Source organism: Apodemus sylvaticus, chromosome 13 (genome assembly GCF_947179515.1).
Source record: "Apodemus sylvaticus chromosome 13, mApoSyl1.1, whole genome shotgun sequence".
Lineage (NCBI taxonomy): Eukaryota > Metazoa > Chordata > Mammalia > Rodentia > Muridae > Apodemus > Apodemus sylvaticus.
In genome coordinates, this window is record NC_067484.1 from 74,148,538 (window position 1) to 74,167,561 (window position 19,024).

Here is a 19,024-nt window from a genome sequence, read left to right on the forward strand (position 1 = left end):
TTGTTCCTATACACTCTTTGCTACATACTGATGTGTAATTTATAGTTAGAGTGATGACGAGAAGAGATGTGCTCACCCCGCAGGCCTAGGTGACCCGGAAGCACTCCGCAGAGAGCTCTCCACTCGAGGACTAGCCACGTCAGGAGGCTGAGGAGGGAGGAGGGTTTTCCGAACTGCCATTCTGAAAGAAATGAGACAAAAGTCAGAAAATAGCAGTCCAATGCACGACAAGGTTAGCCCAGCACACCCACTAAGCAGTACAACGACAAGGTCTCTGTACGCGACCCTGGCTAGCCTAGGAATCAGTATATAGACCAGGTTAGCCCCAGATTTGCTTTGATCCTCCTTACACACGCAGGTCTTCACACCCATCAATTACTTCCAATTGGCTTCCCCCCCCCCCCCCAGTTTTTGTTCCCCCTTTCTTGATAGGGTCTTGCTATGTAGTTTAGGTTGGCCCTGAATTCTGGATCCTCCTGCCTTAACCTTCTGAGAAAATGAGGTCATAGATGTATGTCACCACACTAAGCTTCAATGGCTTTTTTAGAAAATATAGCAAGTTCCTTCCCAATCGGTACTCACTTCTACTTTTAGCATGTGACATTCCTTTCTATCGCTTGTTATTATTAAAACACATTATAAGGTGTTCACAATCAATATTATGCTTTATATGCTGAGAAAGATGAGAACAACGTTTTGGAGGCCGCATAACGAAACTGACCATGGAAGGATGGGAGAGCTCCTGTGTTGTGCGATAGAGACCACACAAGGCTGTGTCTGAGAATACATCCGTAGTGTCAGTGGTATGGATGTCAGCAGTGACCTTAATACAGTACTGGAAACAGTAGTGGGGCCAAGTGCCAGATGAGAACGGGATGAGGGAAAAAGGCTAGAATTCAAGTCTATCGCTCCAGTGCTTACTCACTGAGCTCCCGCCATCTCACAGAGGGAGAGCGCCAGTCATCCTGGCTCCTGCAGAGACTAATCATCTGCTTATGAATTACGGATCCTGGAGAAGGCAATCACTATATAAAAAACTGGACCTAAGAAGCTTTTATTTTTTATACTATTGTGATTTTTAAAAAACCATATTGTGTATGTGCATACATGTATGTACTATCGTGTGTGTGTCCTTCTACTATATGTGTTTGTTCTAAGGTTCTGTCTTTAACTGATGAGGCTTCTCTCTGTGCTCTACCAAACTTTTAGATAAAGTAACAACTTCCATAATATGCACAGGACAGAACAAACAAAACACGATTATGTGCATTCAGTTAAACTAATAGAGATTAGATATAATACATAATTCTTAATCTTTCGATATGTAAATTTACTTTACTTGAGAATAGGTTCTTAGTGTTATTATTTTGTATGAGTGTTTTGCTTGCATGTATGCCTGTGTACCATATTTGTGTCTAGTGCCCTGGGAAGTCAGAAGAGGGCATCAGATCTCCTGGAACTGGATTTACAGATGGCTGGGTGCTAGGAATTGAACCTGGGTCCTTTGGAGGAGCAGACAGTGCTCTTAACCATTGAGCCAACTCTCCAGCCCAGTGTGAACAGGTCTTTTTTTTTTCTTCTTTTTTTTGAGACAGGGTGTCTCTGTGTAGCCCTGGCTGTCCTGGAACTCACTCTGTAGACCAGGCTGGCCTCGAACTCAGAAATCCACCTGCCTCTGCCTCTGCCTCCCAAAGTGCTGGGATTACAGGCGTGCGCCACCACCGCCTGGCTAAAAAGGAATCTTAATATGCTTGAAAAACTGCTTGTCCTTAGAAACAATTTAGATTTGATGAGAAAAAAATATACAAGGTTCACATTAAAGAAACCCCAAGATACACCCAATGAGTTATTTATAGGCAATATTAACAGTTCCAGGATTAAACTTTGTGCTCTTTTTTTGGGAGGGGGGGCGTGTTTTTGTGAACTTGGTTAAAGTTGGAATCATTTAAGAAGAGGGAACTTCAGTTGAGAAAACCTTGCCCTAACACTGACCTACGGCAAGTCTGCATTTTCTCGACTGATTGCTGATATGTGTGGGCCTGGCTTACCGAGCACCCCGGGCTGTACAGGAGCAGCTGGGCAAGCCAGGAAGCAGGGCTTCTCCATGACCCTGCTTCAGTTCCTGCCACCAGGCTCCAGCCTTGTGCTCCAGCCCTGACTTCCTTCAATGTGGGCTGTGATGTGTAAGCCAAGGGAATCTTTTCTGCCCAGGTTGCTTTGGTTATGGTCTTTACCACAGCAACAGAAGCAAACCGAAACCTCTAGACCTACAGAGAAGGCGTAAAGCACACACTCTACAGTGTATGCTGGGGATGGTTATCTCCTGACTTGCCTAGTCCGAGCAGGATGTAGTTTACTGAGCTTAACTGTTTTGGAGACCATTTTTATTTAAAATACAATTTATGTCTGTGTTTTGCTTGCATGTATGTATGTACACCACATGCATGCCTAGTGTCTAGAAGAGAGCAGCAGATCCCCTGAACTGTGGCTGTAACTGTGGCTATGTTTGTGAATGCTATATTGCTGCATTCTATAAGGTCTTCTGTAAGAGTAGGGCATGCTTGTGACTGCTGTGCTCTCTCGACACCTTGGAGAAACTTCCAAGTGTAACCAATGAAATCAAGCCGTTCCAAGCACTGGCTGTAAGAATCTACTATTTATGCCAAGTACACTTCTGAGGCTACTCACCCATCTGTGGCAGGCTTCTTCCGAAGTATGCTGGGCCGGGGAGATGAGCCTTGGGCTGGTGTGTTGGTGCTAGCACTCTGACTGTGAGTCTGGACCACTGTGGTTGCTGCTGGAGCAGCACTGAATGGATTGCTAATAGGGTTGGCTACAATTGTCGCTCCGTCTGCCAACACCACTGCTAAAAGACAAGCGAGGACAGGAGAGAAGCACAACATTTATCTAAATGCCACATAAGACACAAACACCACACAGACACTTGGTATTAGGTATTTGTGTTACAAATGCCCCAATTCAAGAAGTAAGGGTGCCTAGCATTGGAAGTCTTGCTATGATCCTTAGAAAAACCCCTATTCTCAAGAGGTAGGAAACAGAAGAAACAGCACTAGGCTCATCTGCCTACCACACTGGGAAAATCACCAAGTCTACCAATGCAGATGACAACATGTATCATGGTTCAGGTGTATGGGCCTTTGGCCTGTAGGTAGGACTGCCTTAGTCAACCACTGTTATGATTGGTATATAGTACTACACTCTTATCTTTTTGGAAATACATTAAAAAAATCCAACTAACCAGTACTTCAAAGCACAATGACTCATTTCATTTTATACGATTATTCTACTAGGATTTTGTCATGAACATTAATAATATTAAGAGAACATAGGCCGGCCATAGGGGCGCATGCCTGTAATCCCAGCACTTGGGAGGCAGAAACAGGCAGATTTCAGAGTTCAAGGCCAGCCTGGTCTACAGAGTGAGTTCCAGGACAGCCAGGGCTACACAGAGAAACCCTGTCTTGAACCCCGCCGCCCCCCCAAAAGAGAGCATTAGGGTTTTGCTGCTTATATACAACTTTCAAGAAAATGAAAAACTAAATGAGAACACTGTAAGGTAATTTTAATCTTTTAATTTGAGCTTTTTACGGAGCTCTTCTGACTGAGTGCAAATGCAGACTAGGAGGATCACACATGCTAATTCTAAGATGTGCTCCTGTTTTCACTTTACGCGTGGAGGTGTTGTGACTGTATATATGTCTATAAACAGTGTGTGCGCTGTCCACAACGGCCAAGAGGCGGGGTGGGATCCTCTGCCCTGAAGCTGCCGCACGGCTGGGTATAGAGCCTGGGTCCTCTGGGGAGCAAGCAGTACCCGAGGCGCTGAGCATCTGGGGGGCTCCCCCTTATGTTCCTTCTCTCTATTTAATGTTTACACTCCAGAGTTTACTTCCCTCCTGGCCTGCCTTCCTCATCCCATGCTTCCTCCCAGCCAGGATCTAACTCTAGCTCTGGCTGTCCTTGAATTCATATGCAGACCAGGCTGCCTTTGATCTCACAGAAATCGACCTGCCTCTGCCTCCTAACTGCTGGGTTTAAAGGTGTGCACACTTTTCGAGACTCGCACATACAATTTTTAATGTGAATCTGTGGGTAACTCATCTTAGAAAGGTGAAACTAAATACTAAAGAATTACCTGAGGTTGCAGAGCTGGACAGTGGCAGGGCCAAGACTAAGAACCAGGCACACTTCCTCCACGCACTTGCTTCAAACCCCACTTCTCCTCTTACATTTACACAAATGGCAGCTCTCTCTCTCTCTCTGCTAAGGAGTGATCCCAGGTTGTGTGGCTAGCTTTTGGTCAGCCCCTACCAGACCCCACTTCCTATCAGAGAGTTGGATTTACCTGAAGTTTTCCCTTCAGGCTGTGGCTGCTGATTCCCCAGCGGTGCTGGCTGAAGCCCCTGGGTGTTGATTGGGGCTGCTGAGTGGATCCCTTGGGTGCCAATCGGTGCTGGCTGGATCCCTGATGTCCCAATGGGGGCTGGCTGGATTCCCTGTGTACTGATGGGAGCTGGCTGGATCCCCTGGATATGTCGGGCATGTGAGGCATCCACCGTCATCAGCTGCATGGGGTTCAGATGGACTGTAGATGCTACACCAACGCCTGTCTGAGCTGTGATGGTGGAGTTTGGGGCCTGAGCTGAAACTGAAAATAACACAGGTCAGCTCCAGATACACAGAGATAAGAGAAAAGTGAACAGTTGCCTCACTGTGAAAGGGATACGGGGTGTATCTGAGTGGCAGAGCATTTTTACCTAGCACGTAACAAGGCTCAGTTCAACCCTCAGCTGTTATAATACTCCTTACAGAAAACTATATACTAAGAATTGTTTTCCTTTCATGACCTACCAATATCTTTTTGCAAAATTATCAGTAATACAATAAAATTAAAGTTGGTCTCATAATCTTAGTACTTAAAAGGATGAGGCTGGAGGATTGTAAGTTCTAGGTGAGCCTGAGTTACAAAGTGAATTCTAGGCCAGCCTGGGCTACATTTTAAGAGCCAGTCTTAAAAATAATCTACCAGATTATAAATATTAGCAAGACAACAGTGCTAAAATAATATAAAACTTCTAAAATAACCCATGGGCTGACCAGGTCACGAATCTTAGCTTTAACTGATAGAAATAAGGTCAAAGGCACTTCTAATTTTGTGTGTCTTTGTGTGGGTGATACCAATAATAAGAATTTTCTTGTGGGGTTGGGGACAAGGATAGAATCTATTTCCAAGTTTATCAAGTATTTTAGAGTCGTGAAAATACTGAAATTTGAAACCAGTACTGGTCAAATGGGATTTAAGGTCACATACAATTTTCAGTTTTCTAGTAGCCACACTGAAAACTCCAACTGAGAGTCTCAGAGATGGTGCAGTGGCGAACAGGACCCACTGTGGTTGATAGGACCTGAGTCTGCTTCCCAGCACCTATGTGGTTTGGTTCACAACTCTCTGCAACTAAACTCGGAAAGAGTCAGCTCAGCAGTCTGCCCCAGTACCAAGTTTGGTGACTCGAAACCATCTGTAACTGCAGCTTGTGAAGAGCTGAAGTCAGCTTCTGGCCTCCGTGGGCAGCTGTGCTCATATACAGGTACTGTCCACACACACACACAATCAAATGATATAAAACGTTTAAAATTACCACCTCTCAGTGAAACGATATAAAACGTTTAAAATTACCACCTCTCAGTGACAAAACAAACAAATTAATTAAATAAACAGATCAGAACCCCGGTGCAGTGGTTATGTCTGCCCTCCCAACACACTGAAGGGAGAGGGTCAAAAGGCCAAGGTCAAAACACGGGGATCTTGTTTCCAAGTCACAAAAATGGGGCAAGGAGATGCCTCAGCGGGTAAGGGTACGTATGGCCAGGCCTGATTATTAAGTTTTGTCCACCAAACCCACACAGTAGGAGAACCCGCTCCCAGTTAGTCTCTGTCCCCAAGACCTACTCTACGGCTCAGGCATACACAGATGGAGCTTCATGGGGATACGTGGTGGCCGGGTGATACTCCCATATGTGGGTCCTGGGGATTAAACACAGGTCAGGAACTTAGCACACGCACCTCTACCCACTGAGCCATGTCACCTGCTGAGGCTTTTGGTTTTTAAAGACAGGATCTTCCATATACCAGGCTGGACTCAAACTTGCCATGTAGCAGACAACCTTGATGTAGAAGACACCCTATATTCTTCAGTGTTTCTAATTTTGGCATAAACCACCAAGCTTGGTTTACCTGGCTTTGCATATGTGCGTGCTGGAAAAATGCCCTACCAACCGAGCCACATCTCATCCTGAAATTTGTTTGGATGGGTTTTTTCGGACTGGGTCTTGCAGAGTCACACAGGTAGATCAAGTTGCTATGTAACCCAGGCTAATATTGACTGTATGACCCTCCTCTCTCAGTTTCCTTCCTATGTGCTGAGATTCTATCATATATAATATAACTCTGTACCTGGCTCACTCTGGACAAGACTTTCTCAAAGCTAGGAATATTTTTCTAGGGACAGAGAGATGGTTAGCAGTTAGGCGTGCTTCCTGCTCTAGCAGACTCATGTTCACGCTGCTTATAAATGCTGCTAACTCCAGCTCAAAGGAATCAGACACACTTTTGACTTCTCTAGACACTCAAACATGTGTGTATATAAACTTACACATAAATAAACCTTACAAAGAAAGGAAGGAAGGAAGGAAGGAAGGAAGGAAGGAAGGAAGGAAGGAAGGAAGAAGGAAAGAAAGAAAGAAAGAGAAAGAAAGAAAGAAAGAAAGAAAGAAAGAAAGAAAGAAAGAAAGACAGACAGACAGATGGACAGACAGACTTTGCCAGGCATGGTGGGGCACACCTTTACTCCCAGTACTGGGGAGGCTCAGGCAGACAGATCTCGGTGAGTTCAAGGGTAGCCCCGTCTACTCAAGATGACTTTGAGTTCTAGACAGCCAGGATCCTTACAGAGGAACCTTGACTCAAAACCAAAGCAAACCAAAGACTACCCCGCCCCCCCACCAACCAAAACCAAAACCAAAATTCTACACTTACTTTTCTGGATTATTTGATAAATCAGTATTTATAAATCAGGTTGGTGAATTAAATATACCAAGACTGAAAACTAACAAACCCCCCTGTAGAATACAACTTTATTTATAGAAATTATGATATCATTTTAAGGCATAGCAAAATATATTAACATGATTATTCTCAGGGTAGGATAAAACTTCAAATATCACAAGTAAGAAACCACCCTTCATAGATCATGAAAATGTTGATTAAAGGTGCTTGCAGTCTTACATGATCTGAATCTGGCAAGAAGCTAGAGTCATAGTCTCTCTTACGGGAATACTCTGACTGATGTCTTTCTCACCGCTGACGAAAGTGACAATGTGCAAAAGCTTCTCTGGCGTGTGCTCATACCTGGGTACTGCCGGATTGTGGACACAGAACTGGTGATGGGGGTGTAGGTGTGTGCAGCCAGCGGGTAGGCAGAGGGTGGATAAGTTGGCAAGAAGTACTGGAACTGAACAGGAACGGAAGGTCTAGAAATACAGCACAGATTACACGAAACAAAGTTATTTTCTTCATTCAAAGGATCCTATCCCCCAGACTCCCTTGACATCTTGCATATCACCACACAGATTCTTCCAAACGGGTCCCAACCTTACATCGAAGGGCAAACCCAAGAAGCTGTAAACGAGTAAATGGTTACTATTAGTACCCATGTCAACTAATATCAACAGCTGTCTCTATAGATGACTTTTTAAAATTTTATGGATGTTTTCTGAGAAAGACAATTACCAAAACAAATGACAAAACTCCAGGAGATGCGATGTTCATTTGAGTCCAAGAGTTTGAGATGACCATGGGTACCACAGCAAGATCCCTTCTCTAGCCAATCAATGGACTACTCCACTTGAAACACAGATAGTTATATTTCTTTTGTTGGAAAATTTAATCAAACATGCATAAAAAAACCTAATTTATAGAAACGAATTCAGAGGCCAGAAAATAAAGACATTAACTTTGTATTTGTGAACTTAGTATTTTCTTGATATCAAAAATGGTCAGGGAAAGTATGAGAAAAGATGACAAATACATTTTACTCTATACTCAGAATAAAGGATTGTACAAAAAATTGAATTATGCAGAGAAACAAGTCCATCACAATCAAAGTTTGTCACAGGAAGAAAAGAGTAACACAATTTCTATTCATGCTTTACATATTTAAAAATCCAAAGAAAACAACTGTTTGAAGCAGTTTAAAATTTTTTCAAAAACATGGCACACCCTTCATGAAATAAAGCCTTAAAATAGGACCAGGACTTTATCGATCGCAGCGCAGACAGATGGAGGGAAATCTATCAGGGAAGCCATGCAGGCAGGACTAAGACAGGGATGCGCACCATCTCCACTCACACCGTGTTGTCATTTTATCATTTACTTCATGTGTTTGGGTGTTTGGTCTGCATGTGTGCATGTGTGCCATGTGCACACAGTGTCTGTGGAGGCCAGAGTGGGTCTTAGGTTCCTGGAAGTACAGTTAGAGATGGTTGCAGGGTGCATGTGGTTACTGGGAACTGAACTCAGATCCTCTGAAGAGCAGCCAGCCCTTAAGTGCTGAGTCATCCCACTAATACCATATTGAAAACTCTGGCCACTTCCTAAATAAATGAAAACAAAAAGATACTGTTTATATGCAACAAGCAAACAACAACTGTCCTGACTATTTGTAGATGAAATGTAGATGTAAATGTTTGCATTGGAAATCTAAGAGAATGTGAAGTTTTAGAGCTAATAAGAACATTTAGCTTGGTAGATGGACTTTAAAGCAATATATTAAGTAAAACTATAAGAAGTTCTAAAAGATTTACACTGTTGGAAAAGGAATACAGATATGGTATGGAGTTGAACTGGAAGTATCAGCATGTCTTCAAACGTCACTCACTTCTGACCTTTGCCTGCTGCAAAGGCATGGAGGACCAACAATCTATAGCAAAAGACAAGCCAAGACTGAAATCAGGTCTCCAAACGATCCAAAGAGCCCTGGAAAACAGCAGCCTCCTGGGTTCAATGGATATATATATGTGGGGTAGGAGATAAAAGATGGGCTAGAGCGGGAGGGAGATGGTGACTCCCACAAGTACGGTCTTAAGATACCCCCAAAGGAGACCATTTTAACTCTACACAAGTGGCAGCAATGAATAAAACGAATCCCTAGCCCTTAGCTAGTTAATAAAACTAAATTCATCAGTTCAGACTGATTAAAAAGTAACCAACTAAAACTTGGATAAATAAATATATACAGGAAAGTTTCTTCATCTCAGAAAACCAACCATGACATGTAAGAAGCAACAGAAAAGTCAGTCCTTTGCAAATATCATAATTCAGCCATAAATTATCAAAAAATAACAATGATTGAATAAAAAGACACAGTCTCAAAGTTGTTACTATTATTGACACAGGGTTTCACCATGTCATCCTAGCTGTCCTGGAATTCTTTATGTAGACCACACTGGTCTCAAACTCATAGAAATTTGATTGTCTTTGTTTCCCAAGTGCTGGTTTAAGGTGTGTGCTACCACACCTGGCATCTCAGTATTTTACACAGGCTCTAAAGCATCTTGCTGAGTCTACTGTTTCCTTGAAGTGTATCAACTCTGCATATCCAATTCTGAATAGTTCCTGATATTAAAATGACGACAACAACAACAACAACAACAACAACAACAGCCTAGTACTTCTTCAGCTTGTTCATGAAAAACCTAAAAAACAAAACAAAACAAAACAAAAGGGCTTGGAGAGATGTGGCTCAGTGGTTAAGAGCACTAAGCTGCTTTCCGAGGTCCTGAGTTCAATTCCCAGCAACCACATGGTGGCTCACAACCATCTGTAATGGGATCCGATGTCCTTTTCTGGGGTGCCTGAAGACAGCTACAGTGTACTCACATACATAAAATGAATAGAATCTTTAAAAAACAAAACAAAAACAAATAGCTACAAATCATTTCAATTATTTGTAATTGCTCACAAGAATACAAGTACTTATGAAAAAGGTTATGATCTTACAACCCATATTTTAAAAATGGTTAAAAAACAAAATACCAAACCCAGAAACAAAACAAAACTTAACACAGCCAAGAAATGGATACTAGAATACCCAACAAAAGAATAATGTTGTTCATAACACTAAAATAGAAATTTGATAGTGTATTATTTTCAGAAGGAAAAGCAAAACAATAGCACAAAAGATGAGGGCAACTGAGACATTGCCTCCTACCTGTTGTCATTTCGGGTTTCCATGGCCACAGGATTTGGGGAGGCCCGATGGCCCGAAATGGGAATCAGGCTACTCCTCTCCGAAGGATAGTCAGGCTGTATCCGAGGGGACGTGTGTGTGATCTGCTGGGGCACCACCTTAGCTAAAGACAATAAAGCATCACTTCCATTACTACTCACCAGCGAGCCAGTCATGTCGAGGAGTACCCTTATGAATGCCTGCAGTTTGCCTTTTCCAACCAGGCCTTTTACTTTCAGCCTGGCTTTGTGGGGATCCCACGGTTGAACTAATTAGAGGCTTAAGAAATACTCTGATGTGCAATCAAGAGGATCTCTAGAATTAGTATAAAAAATGAGCATGGAGATGTGAACCTGAGAGACAGAGACAGCCTCCCCTTGGAAGATAAGATGGGGGGGGGGGCGTGTGGGGGGGCTCATGGGTCAGCTAGCCTAGCTGGCTTGGAGAGCTCCAGGTGAGAAAGACAGCCTGCTCGAAACAGAAGGTGGCTGGCTCTTGTGAAACAACTCAAGTTGACTGCTAGTCTCTACAACCATCTGTGTGTACATGCACAGGAGAACACGTACACCCCCCCCAACCATTTACACGTCATACATGCACACACACCTCAGCAAAATATTTTGATATAAAATGGCAATAATTTTAGAAGAAATTAGAAGATAGTCATAAAGTACCTTAGGATAGCACTCATACGAAATTGGAGGGTGATTAACTGTTATATTTTCCCTATTGCTACATGTTTGATTTTACGTAACAGTCTACCAAATGTCTCCAAAGCTCAAGTTCTCCTCAGTTCAGACCTTGACTTATGTTTCTGTGTCAGCAACGTTAACTTCAACTTTTTACTGTACAGGATACATTCAAGTACAGATTGATGAGCAGTCAAATCTGGGTTGGTGAGATGGCCCAGTGGTAAGAGCGCTTCTCTGGAAGTCTGATATTTGGGGCCCACTCACGTAGTGAAAAAAGGGAACTTACTCCTCAAGGTATCTCCTCTTGCCACACAAACAATCAAAATAATTAGTCAAGTCCAAGGAAGTCTGCATACTCAAGAGATTGTCATCCATTTTTCCTCTATTTCTTAATGTCAAATATATATGACAAGTTAATATTAAATTCAAGAGGTGGAGGTGGTTCACCACTTAAGAGTACCCACACGGTGGCTCACAACCATCAGTATTTCAACTGCAGGAGATTCAACATTCTTTTCTGGTTATACTTAAGTAGTACACATACACACAAGTCAGCAAAATACTTATATACAGAAAAACAAATAATTCTTTAAACAATAATAATGGAGAAATCCTTCACCAGGGTCTAGCTGTGTGGGATGGCCTGATCCTCCCCTCCATGCATGCTCTCTAAGTATCCAGGGCAAGCCTGGGTCCCACATCTAGCGTTCTGGATTAGTCTTGCTACCTTTGCCTCTAGGCTTCTACGAGTCCCCCTGCCCCCCAACCCCATCCTCACCTGGCTACAACCCACAGGCCCTTCTCATGGCATAGACACCTTTCTTTCCAGTTGGATCCTGAACATCCTTCATCAGGGCCTAGTGTCTGTCTTGTGCATGCACCCACTCCAACTGCTTGATCTACCCCCAAATCCAGGGTTATACCAGGACGCATGTATGCCAGCGCAGGTTCCCATCTAGCTAACTTCATTCCCCTTAAGCCATAGCCAATCTCAAAGCCTAACCTGGCCTGTGCAGCCTAGGTTCTGCCTCAACCTACTCTGCTCACATTGGATTGAGAAGTAACAAAAAAGTCCACATACCTAGATCTCATCATGAAAATACAAAAAATATAAAAGATCAAGGTAGTATCTACCCCCAAACTCATCAGTCCTATAGTAATGGTCACAAATGAGAATTAAAGATGAGGCCCAGAATTTAAAAGAACAATAAAAATCTTTACCAAAGAAATTAAAAAGTTTAAAGAAGACAAAAGCAGCTCAATGACCTTAAAGAGAATCAAATGCCTGAATGGTGCCCAGCACAACACAAACACAAGGCTGGGGAAAGGAAAGGAAAGCCATGATTTGAAAACTGAATTCAATAAACAGAAACACTGGCAACTTCAGGTGAGATGAAGATAGAACTGAAAATTCTGAACGGCCCCACCAGAAAATACAAAAAAGTCTTATAAGTAGACTGAATCAAGCAGAGTATCAAGACTTGAAGACAAAGTGAGAGCACCTAGAAGAAATAAGCAAAAAATATGAAAACAAAACAAACCAGGAAAGGAACACACAGGACAGGTGGGACGCCATGAAAAGACTAAAGGTTTGAGCTAGAGAGTAGACAAGGGAGAGAATCCCAGGTTAATGACACAAACCCATGGTCAACAAGACCATTGAAGAAAACATCTCTAAACTAAAGGACACACCCAAACACATACAAACAAGCACATACAAGACAGATAAACAAGATGAGAAAAGAACATCCCCACAGAACGTCCTAGTTAAACCACTAAGGGAGAGAACAGAGAGTGCAGAAAAGTGCAAGAGAAAACAAAACAAATCGAAGCACAAGTCACAAGTAAAGGCAGATCCATCAGAATATCAGCTGATTTCTCAGTGGAAACTGAAAGCCAGAAGAGCCTGGAGTAATGCACTCAAGGTCCTAAAAGCCTGCCATCCTACACTAACTTACCCAGCAAACCTGTCTGCCATTAGGTGAAGGAGAATGAAAAATGCCCCGTGATAAAAAACAGCACCACCCAAAATCAAGACACACGTACAATCACACACCTTTCAAGAAGGACTTTATATATTAATGGACTAAGATTAATTTGTCTATTGTCTACAAGAAATATGGCTTTAAAGATAGGCATCGCCTTAAGAGTGAAAGGATGGACAACTGAACTCACATCAAATATAAGGGAGCATATCAGGAATCCAAGTATCTGACAAAATAGACATCAACCCAAAACTATCAGAAGAGAGAAAAAAGTGCACTTCATTCTAATCAAGGGGACAGTTAACCAAGAGGACATTACTATTCTAAGCCAGATGCACCCAACTCTGGTGATCTAATTTCATAGAAAGTCTACTACTGGAATTAAAGACACAGATCAACACCACCCACAGATACGAGGCGATTTCAATACCTACTTTCCTCAACAGGTCATCTAAACAAAAACTAAGAGGAGAAATATCAGAGAGACATGAAAACACACATCAGATAAACTTAACAGATGACTACAGAACACTGCACCCAAATGTCAAATAATATACATTCCACTCAGCAGCACCAGTAAGTTTGTCTAAAACAAGACCACATCCTAGGACATAAGATAAATTTTTAACAAAATCAGAAAGATGAAAATAATCCTGTATAGCCTCTTTGACCACAATACAATAAAACTTAAAATCAACATCAAATAAATCTCTAATAAGTATACAAACTCATGGAGATTAAACAAATCATTACTATGAATGATGAATGGGTCAAAAAGAAATCAATGGGGCACATTAAAAACAGTCCTAAGAGGGAAATAGCTCTGAATTCTTAAAGAAATCAAAAAGCGCAAATGACTTACTGCTACAATCAAAAATCTGAAACGATACGAACCAAACTAAAACCTACTAGATGACAAAAAATAGAAAAAAAATCAAAGCCAAAGATCAATGAAATAGAAACAAACAATACAAAGACTCAATGACTCCCAGAAGTTGGTTTGTTCAGTAGATAAACAAGACTCTTAGCCCAACTAACCCAAAAGAGAGAAAGGACCCGAATTAAAAGAATCATAAACGAACAAAGAGGCATTACAAAAGACACTCCTAAGTTAAAAATGTTATAAAGAAATACTTCCAAATTATGTTGTAACACATAAATGAATGGGTTTCTACGTCCAGCCTAATCACCAAAATAACTAAGAAGAGATCAACAACCTAAGTAAACCCATAAAAATTGAGATGAAATGATCATAAAAACACTTCTAACTAAAGGAAGTACAGCCCAGAGAGTCACTGCAGAAATCTACCAGACAGGCACAGAAACAGAAGACTTCATCTGCACTCAGCTTCACATCACCTTTAACAAGGCCACACCTCCAAATCCTTCCCAAACTGCTCTACCAACTGGGGATACTGAGTTCTCTGCTACAGTTCCAGTGACATGCTGGCCCGCCTGGGGCCATGCTCCTTGCTATGATGTAGGGTTGCTAACCTTCTCAAATTATAGGCCTCAATAAACTCTTTTCTAGACTGTCTTGGTCATAGTTTCTTATCACAGTAAAGAAAAGTAACTAAGAAAATTATGATCAAGTTGGCTTTATCACAGAGATGCAGGGATGGCTCAACATATGCAAATCAGTAAATTTAACAATCATATTAACAGACTTAAAGACAAAAATTACATGATAATCTCAACAGATACAGAAAAAGCCTTTGATACAATCTAATGTGCTTTCATGATAAAAGTCCTAGAGGTATTACTAAATGAGATACATCACAAAATAGTAAAGTTGATATAAGAGAAACCTACAGACAAAATCACCCTAAATAAAACCTTGAAGCAATCCCACTGAAATTGGGAATGAAGCATTCCTATTCAATGCTGTTATTGAAGCCCTAGTATGGCAAGAGAAGGAAAATAAAGGTATACATTTAGGAAAAGAAATGAAATGTTCTCTTTGCAGATGATATATACATAAAAGATCCAAAATTTTCTATCAGAAAACTTCAATAATATGATAATCAATTTACAAAATCATTAGCTTTTCTTTTCCTTTTTTAAAAAAGATTTATTTATTTATTTATTAATTATATGTGAGCCACCATGTGATTGCTGGGATTTGAACTCAGGACCTTCGGAAGAGTAGTCGGTGCTCTTAACTGCTGAGCCATCTCTCCAGCCCCATCATTAGCTTTTCTATACACCACTGTAATAGCTAACATTTTGTTGATGGCTAACTTCGTATTTAAAAGTTTAAATTTTCTGAGCTTAAGAGAACTATAAAGTAAAACTGGACTTTCAAACTTTAAGTGCCATCAGGGGTTGATTTTCATAATTGCCTTGTCTTATACTGTGTTTTATGCAAGGGGATAGGTCACAAGACTAACCTTGTTTCTGCTTCTGTAAACAAAAGCTTGCTTTTGCTCAAGATGAGCTTCTGCTTACAGAGAAAAGAATGTGACTTTGTGTTCTTTGCCTTTCTAGACCCCTAACTGAGGCAGTTGGTGCTACATTGAGGAACCCTGAATTCTCTTCTTTGAAGAAAGCCCCCTTTTCATAGAATTTATTCATGGTCAGACTGGAGATTCTGTGAACTACAGACCATAGCAACCACCTACAAGCAGACAGAGAAAGCTCATGAACACACTCACACTTACAACAGTTTCAAAGAGAATAAAATATCTAGGAATAAATCTAAACAGGAAGGAAAAAAGACCCAGACAATGAAAATGTTAGATATTGAGAAACTACAATATGTAAAGATGTCCTATGTTCATGGATTGGTATGATTAATATAGTGAAAAGGGTTATTTTACCAAAAGCCATTTATAGATTCAATACAACCACAATAAAAATCCATCTCATTCTTCACAGGAATAGGAAAAACCAAAACCAAACAACCAAACAAAAAACCAAAACCAAACAACCAACCAAACTCTAAGATTCATTTGGAGCCACAAAAGACCCCAGCTAAAACAATCCCGAGCAAAATAGAACAACCACCCCAGACTGGAGGGATTGTCATTCTAAAGCTTAAGACACATTACAGAGTCACAGCAATGAAAATAGGCTCAGCACAAAATAGACATGGAGACCAACAGAGAGAGTTGAAGAACAGAACACAGTTAAAAGCCAGGCAGTACTCTATAGGATATAGGTGTAGGAAAGGACTTTCTGAATAAAATTATATTTGTTCAGGAACTGAGACCCAAAACTGACACATGAGAAAGCTTCTGAACAAATAAAGAAATGACCAACCAGGTGAAGATGTCCCAAGAATGGGAGAGAATATTTGTCAAATATTCATCTGACAGGTGATTACTATTCAGAATATATAAAGCTTAAAGGAAAAGGGTAAAAAACAAAAAGAAAAACAGGCATTTAAGAAAATGAGCTCGGGATCTAAACAGAATTCTCTAAAGAGAATTAAAAACAACTAAGGAAGGTCTCCAAAGTAAGTTCATTGTCCTTAGCAACTTGGGAAATACAAAATCAAATATCTTTTGAGATTTCATTTTACCCCAGGCAAAATGGCAAATATTAACAATAACACATTGGGAGAATATTAGAGGAAAGAGAGCCCTTAGACTGTTGGTGGAACTACAAAACTGGCCCAGCTATTTTAGTAAGGCATGTGGAGAACCCTCAAAAAGCTAAAAGTAAATCCGCCTCCAATAGGTGACTCCACTACACCACGCCTTGACACATGCCCAAAGGACCTGACACCCGACTTTGGAGATGCTGGCTCAGCCATGCAGTTCACTGCTGCTCTGTTCACAACAGTGAAGAAACGTACATAACCTAATTGTCCCCCAGGCAGCTAGGACAAGAGTCTTAAATCCCACACCCACTCCACAGGGCCACACCTTCTAAAACTGCCACTCCCTGGCCCACTTGGGCTTGTTTAAACACCTGAGTCTATGGGGGCCATACCTATATACAACATAATGCAAAATACATTTAGTCCAACTTCAAAAGCCCCTATAGTCTATATCAGTCTCAAAAATGTTCAAAGTCCAAAGTTCAAGGTGTCTTCTGAGATTCATTCAATCACTTAATTCTAATTCCCAAAAGAAAACAGGAAACCAGCTGGACAAAATACAAACTCTGCATCTCCATGTCTGACATCAAATTGGTCTTCAGATCTTCAACTCCTTTTTCATCTTTGTTGACTGCAACAAACTTTTTTCTCCTGGGCTATTTCCACTCCTTGTTAGCAGCTCTCCTTAGCAGATAGGCCACAGCTCTCTCAGGTTTCTCTAGCACCTTGGGGTCTCCAAGGCAACTTCAGTGTTACAGTTTTTTATTTGAGTGTCTGGATCCACACATGATTTTCTGGGCTCCTTAAAAGGGTTGGCCTCGCTTCTCCAGCTCTGCCCGCTGTAGCACTCTTAAGCTCAGGTTGATCCACTCCACTGCTGCTGCTGTTCTTTGTGATCATCCCATGGCACTGGCATCTCCAATACACTGGGGTCTTCTGCTGCACCTTGGCTTCACCAATAGCCTCTCATAGGCTCTCTTCATGGTGCCAAGTCTCAGCTCCTTTGCATGACCCCTTCAGTCCTGAACCATCAACTGTAACTGAGGCTACACCTTCACCAAAAGCCTTCCATGGCCTCTCACAGTGCCGAGCCTCAGCTGCTTGATCCCTTTATGCCTTCAAAACCAGTACCACCTGGGTGACTCTTACACATTACCAAGTCCAGCTGCAGCAAGAGGTACAACCTTGGCTATCTCTGGAACACAGCTCCTTTGTGCTCTCAGAAAACATTGGCCAGATTTCACCTCAGTTATGCTGGTTTCTTCTTAATCACCACTAATTTCTTAGCTCCAGCTAACCAGCATCAGTTGTCCCAGTAGTCCCTTTTGTTCTTGACTCTAAAGCCAGAGTCACATGGCCAAAGCTGCAAAGTTCTGCTGCTTGTAGGAGTTGGAACATGGCCCCCTTGTTTTATGACATCACTAGCTTTCTGTTTTCCGACTCCTTCACTCCCTAAGCTTGGCTGTCTGGGAACTTGCTCTGTAGGCTGACTTTGAGCGCAGAGATCTGCATGCCTGTTGCCTGGATTTAAGTTTTTCTTCACCTAGAACTTGTTCTAGGATGGCTTTGACTAAAGGCTTGTATTACCAGGCCTGGACCTAAATTTAGGTGGGTGGATCTTGCCCCAAGGACACTACTCCCTTAATTCAACTTAATATCCTTGAACACAGGATTCAGCTCCATTTCACTTTCTGGTGTCCCTTTAATACTTGAAGCACATATTTTATATTTTTTTCTTTCTTAGCTTGCTACACTTGCTTAAAATGCTCTTAACAAGAGTTAAACAGAACAAAGACAACGACGACGATGGGCGTTGCTTAGACTTGTCAATGTGATTAATCTGTCTCTTCACTTTAGCCTCAGGCAGACTCTTTAGACAAGGGCAAAAAGTAGCCACCATTTTCTTTCCCAAAATACCACAAAAACAGTCTCTATGCCACATATTGAAACTCTCCACTGAAAGCCCCTGGAAGAGTTCTGCACAAGTCAAATCACTCCCAGTAACGACGTCTTCCATATTCCTATTAGGATACCCAATTAAGCCCCATTTAAAAGCATTCCTTTTCTTTCAAAATCCAACGTCCCCAACTCTACATTCTTTCCTGGTACCAACTTCTGTCTTAGGGTTTTACTGCTGTGAGGAGACACCATGACCAAAGCAACTCTTTTTTTTTGTTTTGTTTTTTAAAATGATTTATGATTATGAGTACACAGTCGCTGTATTCAGACACACCAGAAGAGGACATCAGATCCCATTACAGATGGTCGTGAGTCACCATGTGATTGCTGGGAATTGAACTCAAGACCTCTGGGAGAGTCGGCAGTGCTCTTAATCACTGAGCCATCACTCCAGCCCAAGGCAACTCTTCTAAGGACAACAATTAGGGCTGGCTTACAAATTCAGAGATTTAGTCCATTACCATCACAGTGGAAACATGGCAGTGTCCAGGCAGGCCTGGCACAGGAGGAGCTGAGAGTTCTATGTCTTCATCTAGC

The 19,024-nt window shown here is 41.6% G+C and overlaps 1 protein-coding gene across 4 annotated transcripts in view; it reads right to left on the reverse strand.

The window, feature by feature from the left end:
- Sap130 (Sin3A associated protein 130) overlaps positions 1–19,024 on the reverse strand; it is a 73,424-nt gene that overhangs the window by 25,724 nt on the left and 28,676 nt on the right. For 3 of the 4 annotated variants that reach the window (XM_052155198.1, XM_052155195.1, XM_052155196.1), the window contains exons 11-15: positions 10,290–10,431; positions 7,430–7,551; positions 4,367–4,669; positions 2,689–2,866; positions 77–181 (exon numbers count right to left, since the gene is read on the reverse strand). In XM_052155198.1, coding sequence (XP_052011158.1) covers positions 77–181; positions 2,689–2,866; positions 4,367–4,669; positions 7,430–7,551; positions 10,290–10,431 — 850 coding nt within the window. The remainder of the gene's footprint in view (positions 1–76; positions 182–2,688; positions 2,867–4,366; positions 4,670–7,429; positions 7,552–10,289; positions 10,432–19,024) is intronic. The other variant, XM_052155197.1, reaches the window with a different exon arrangement.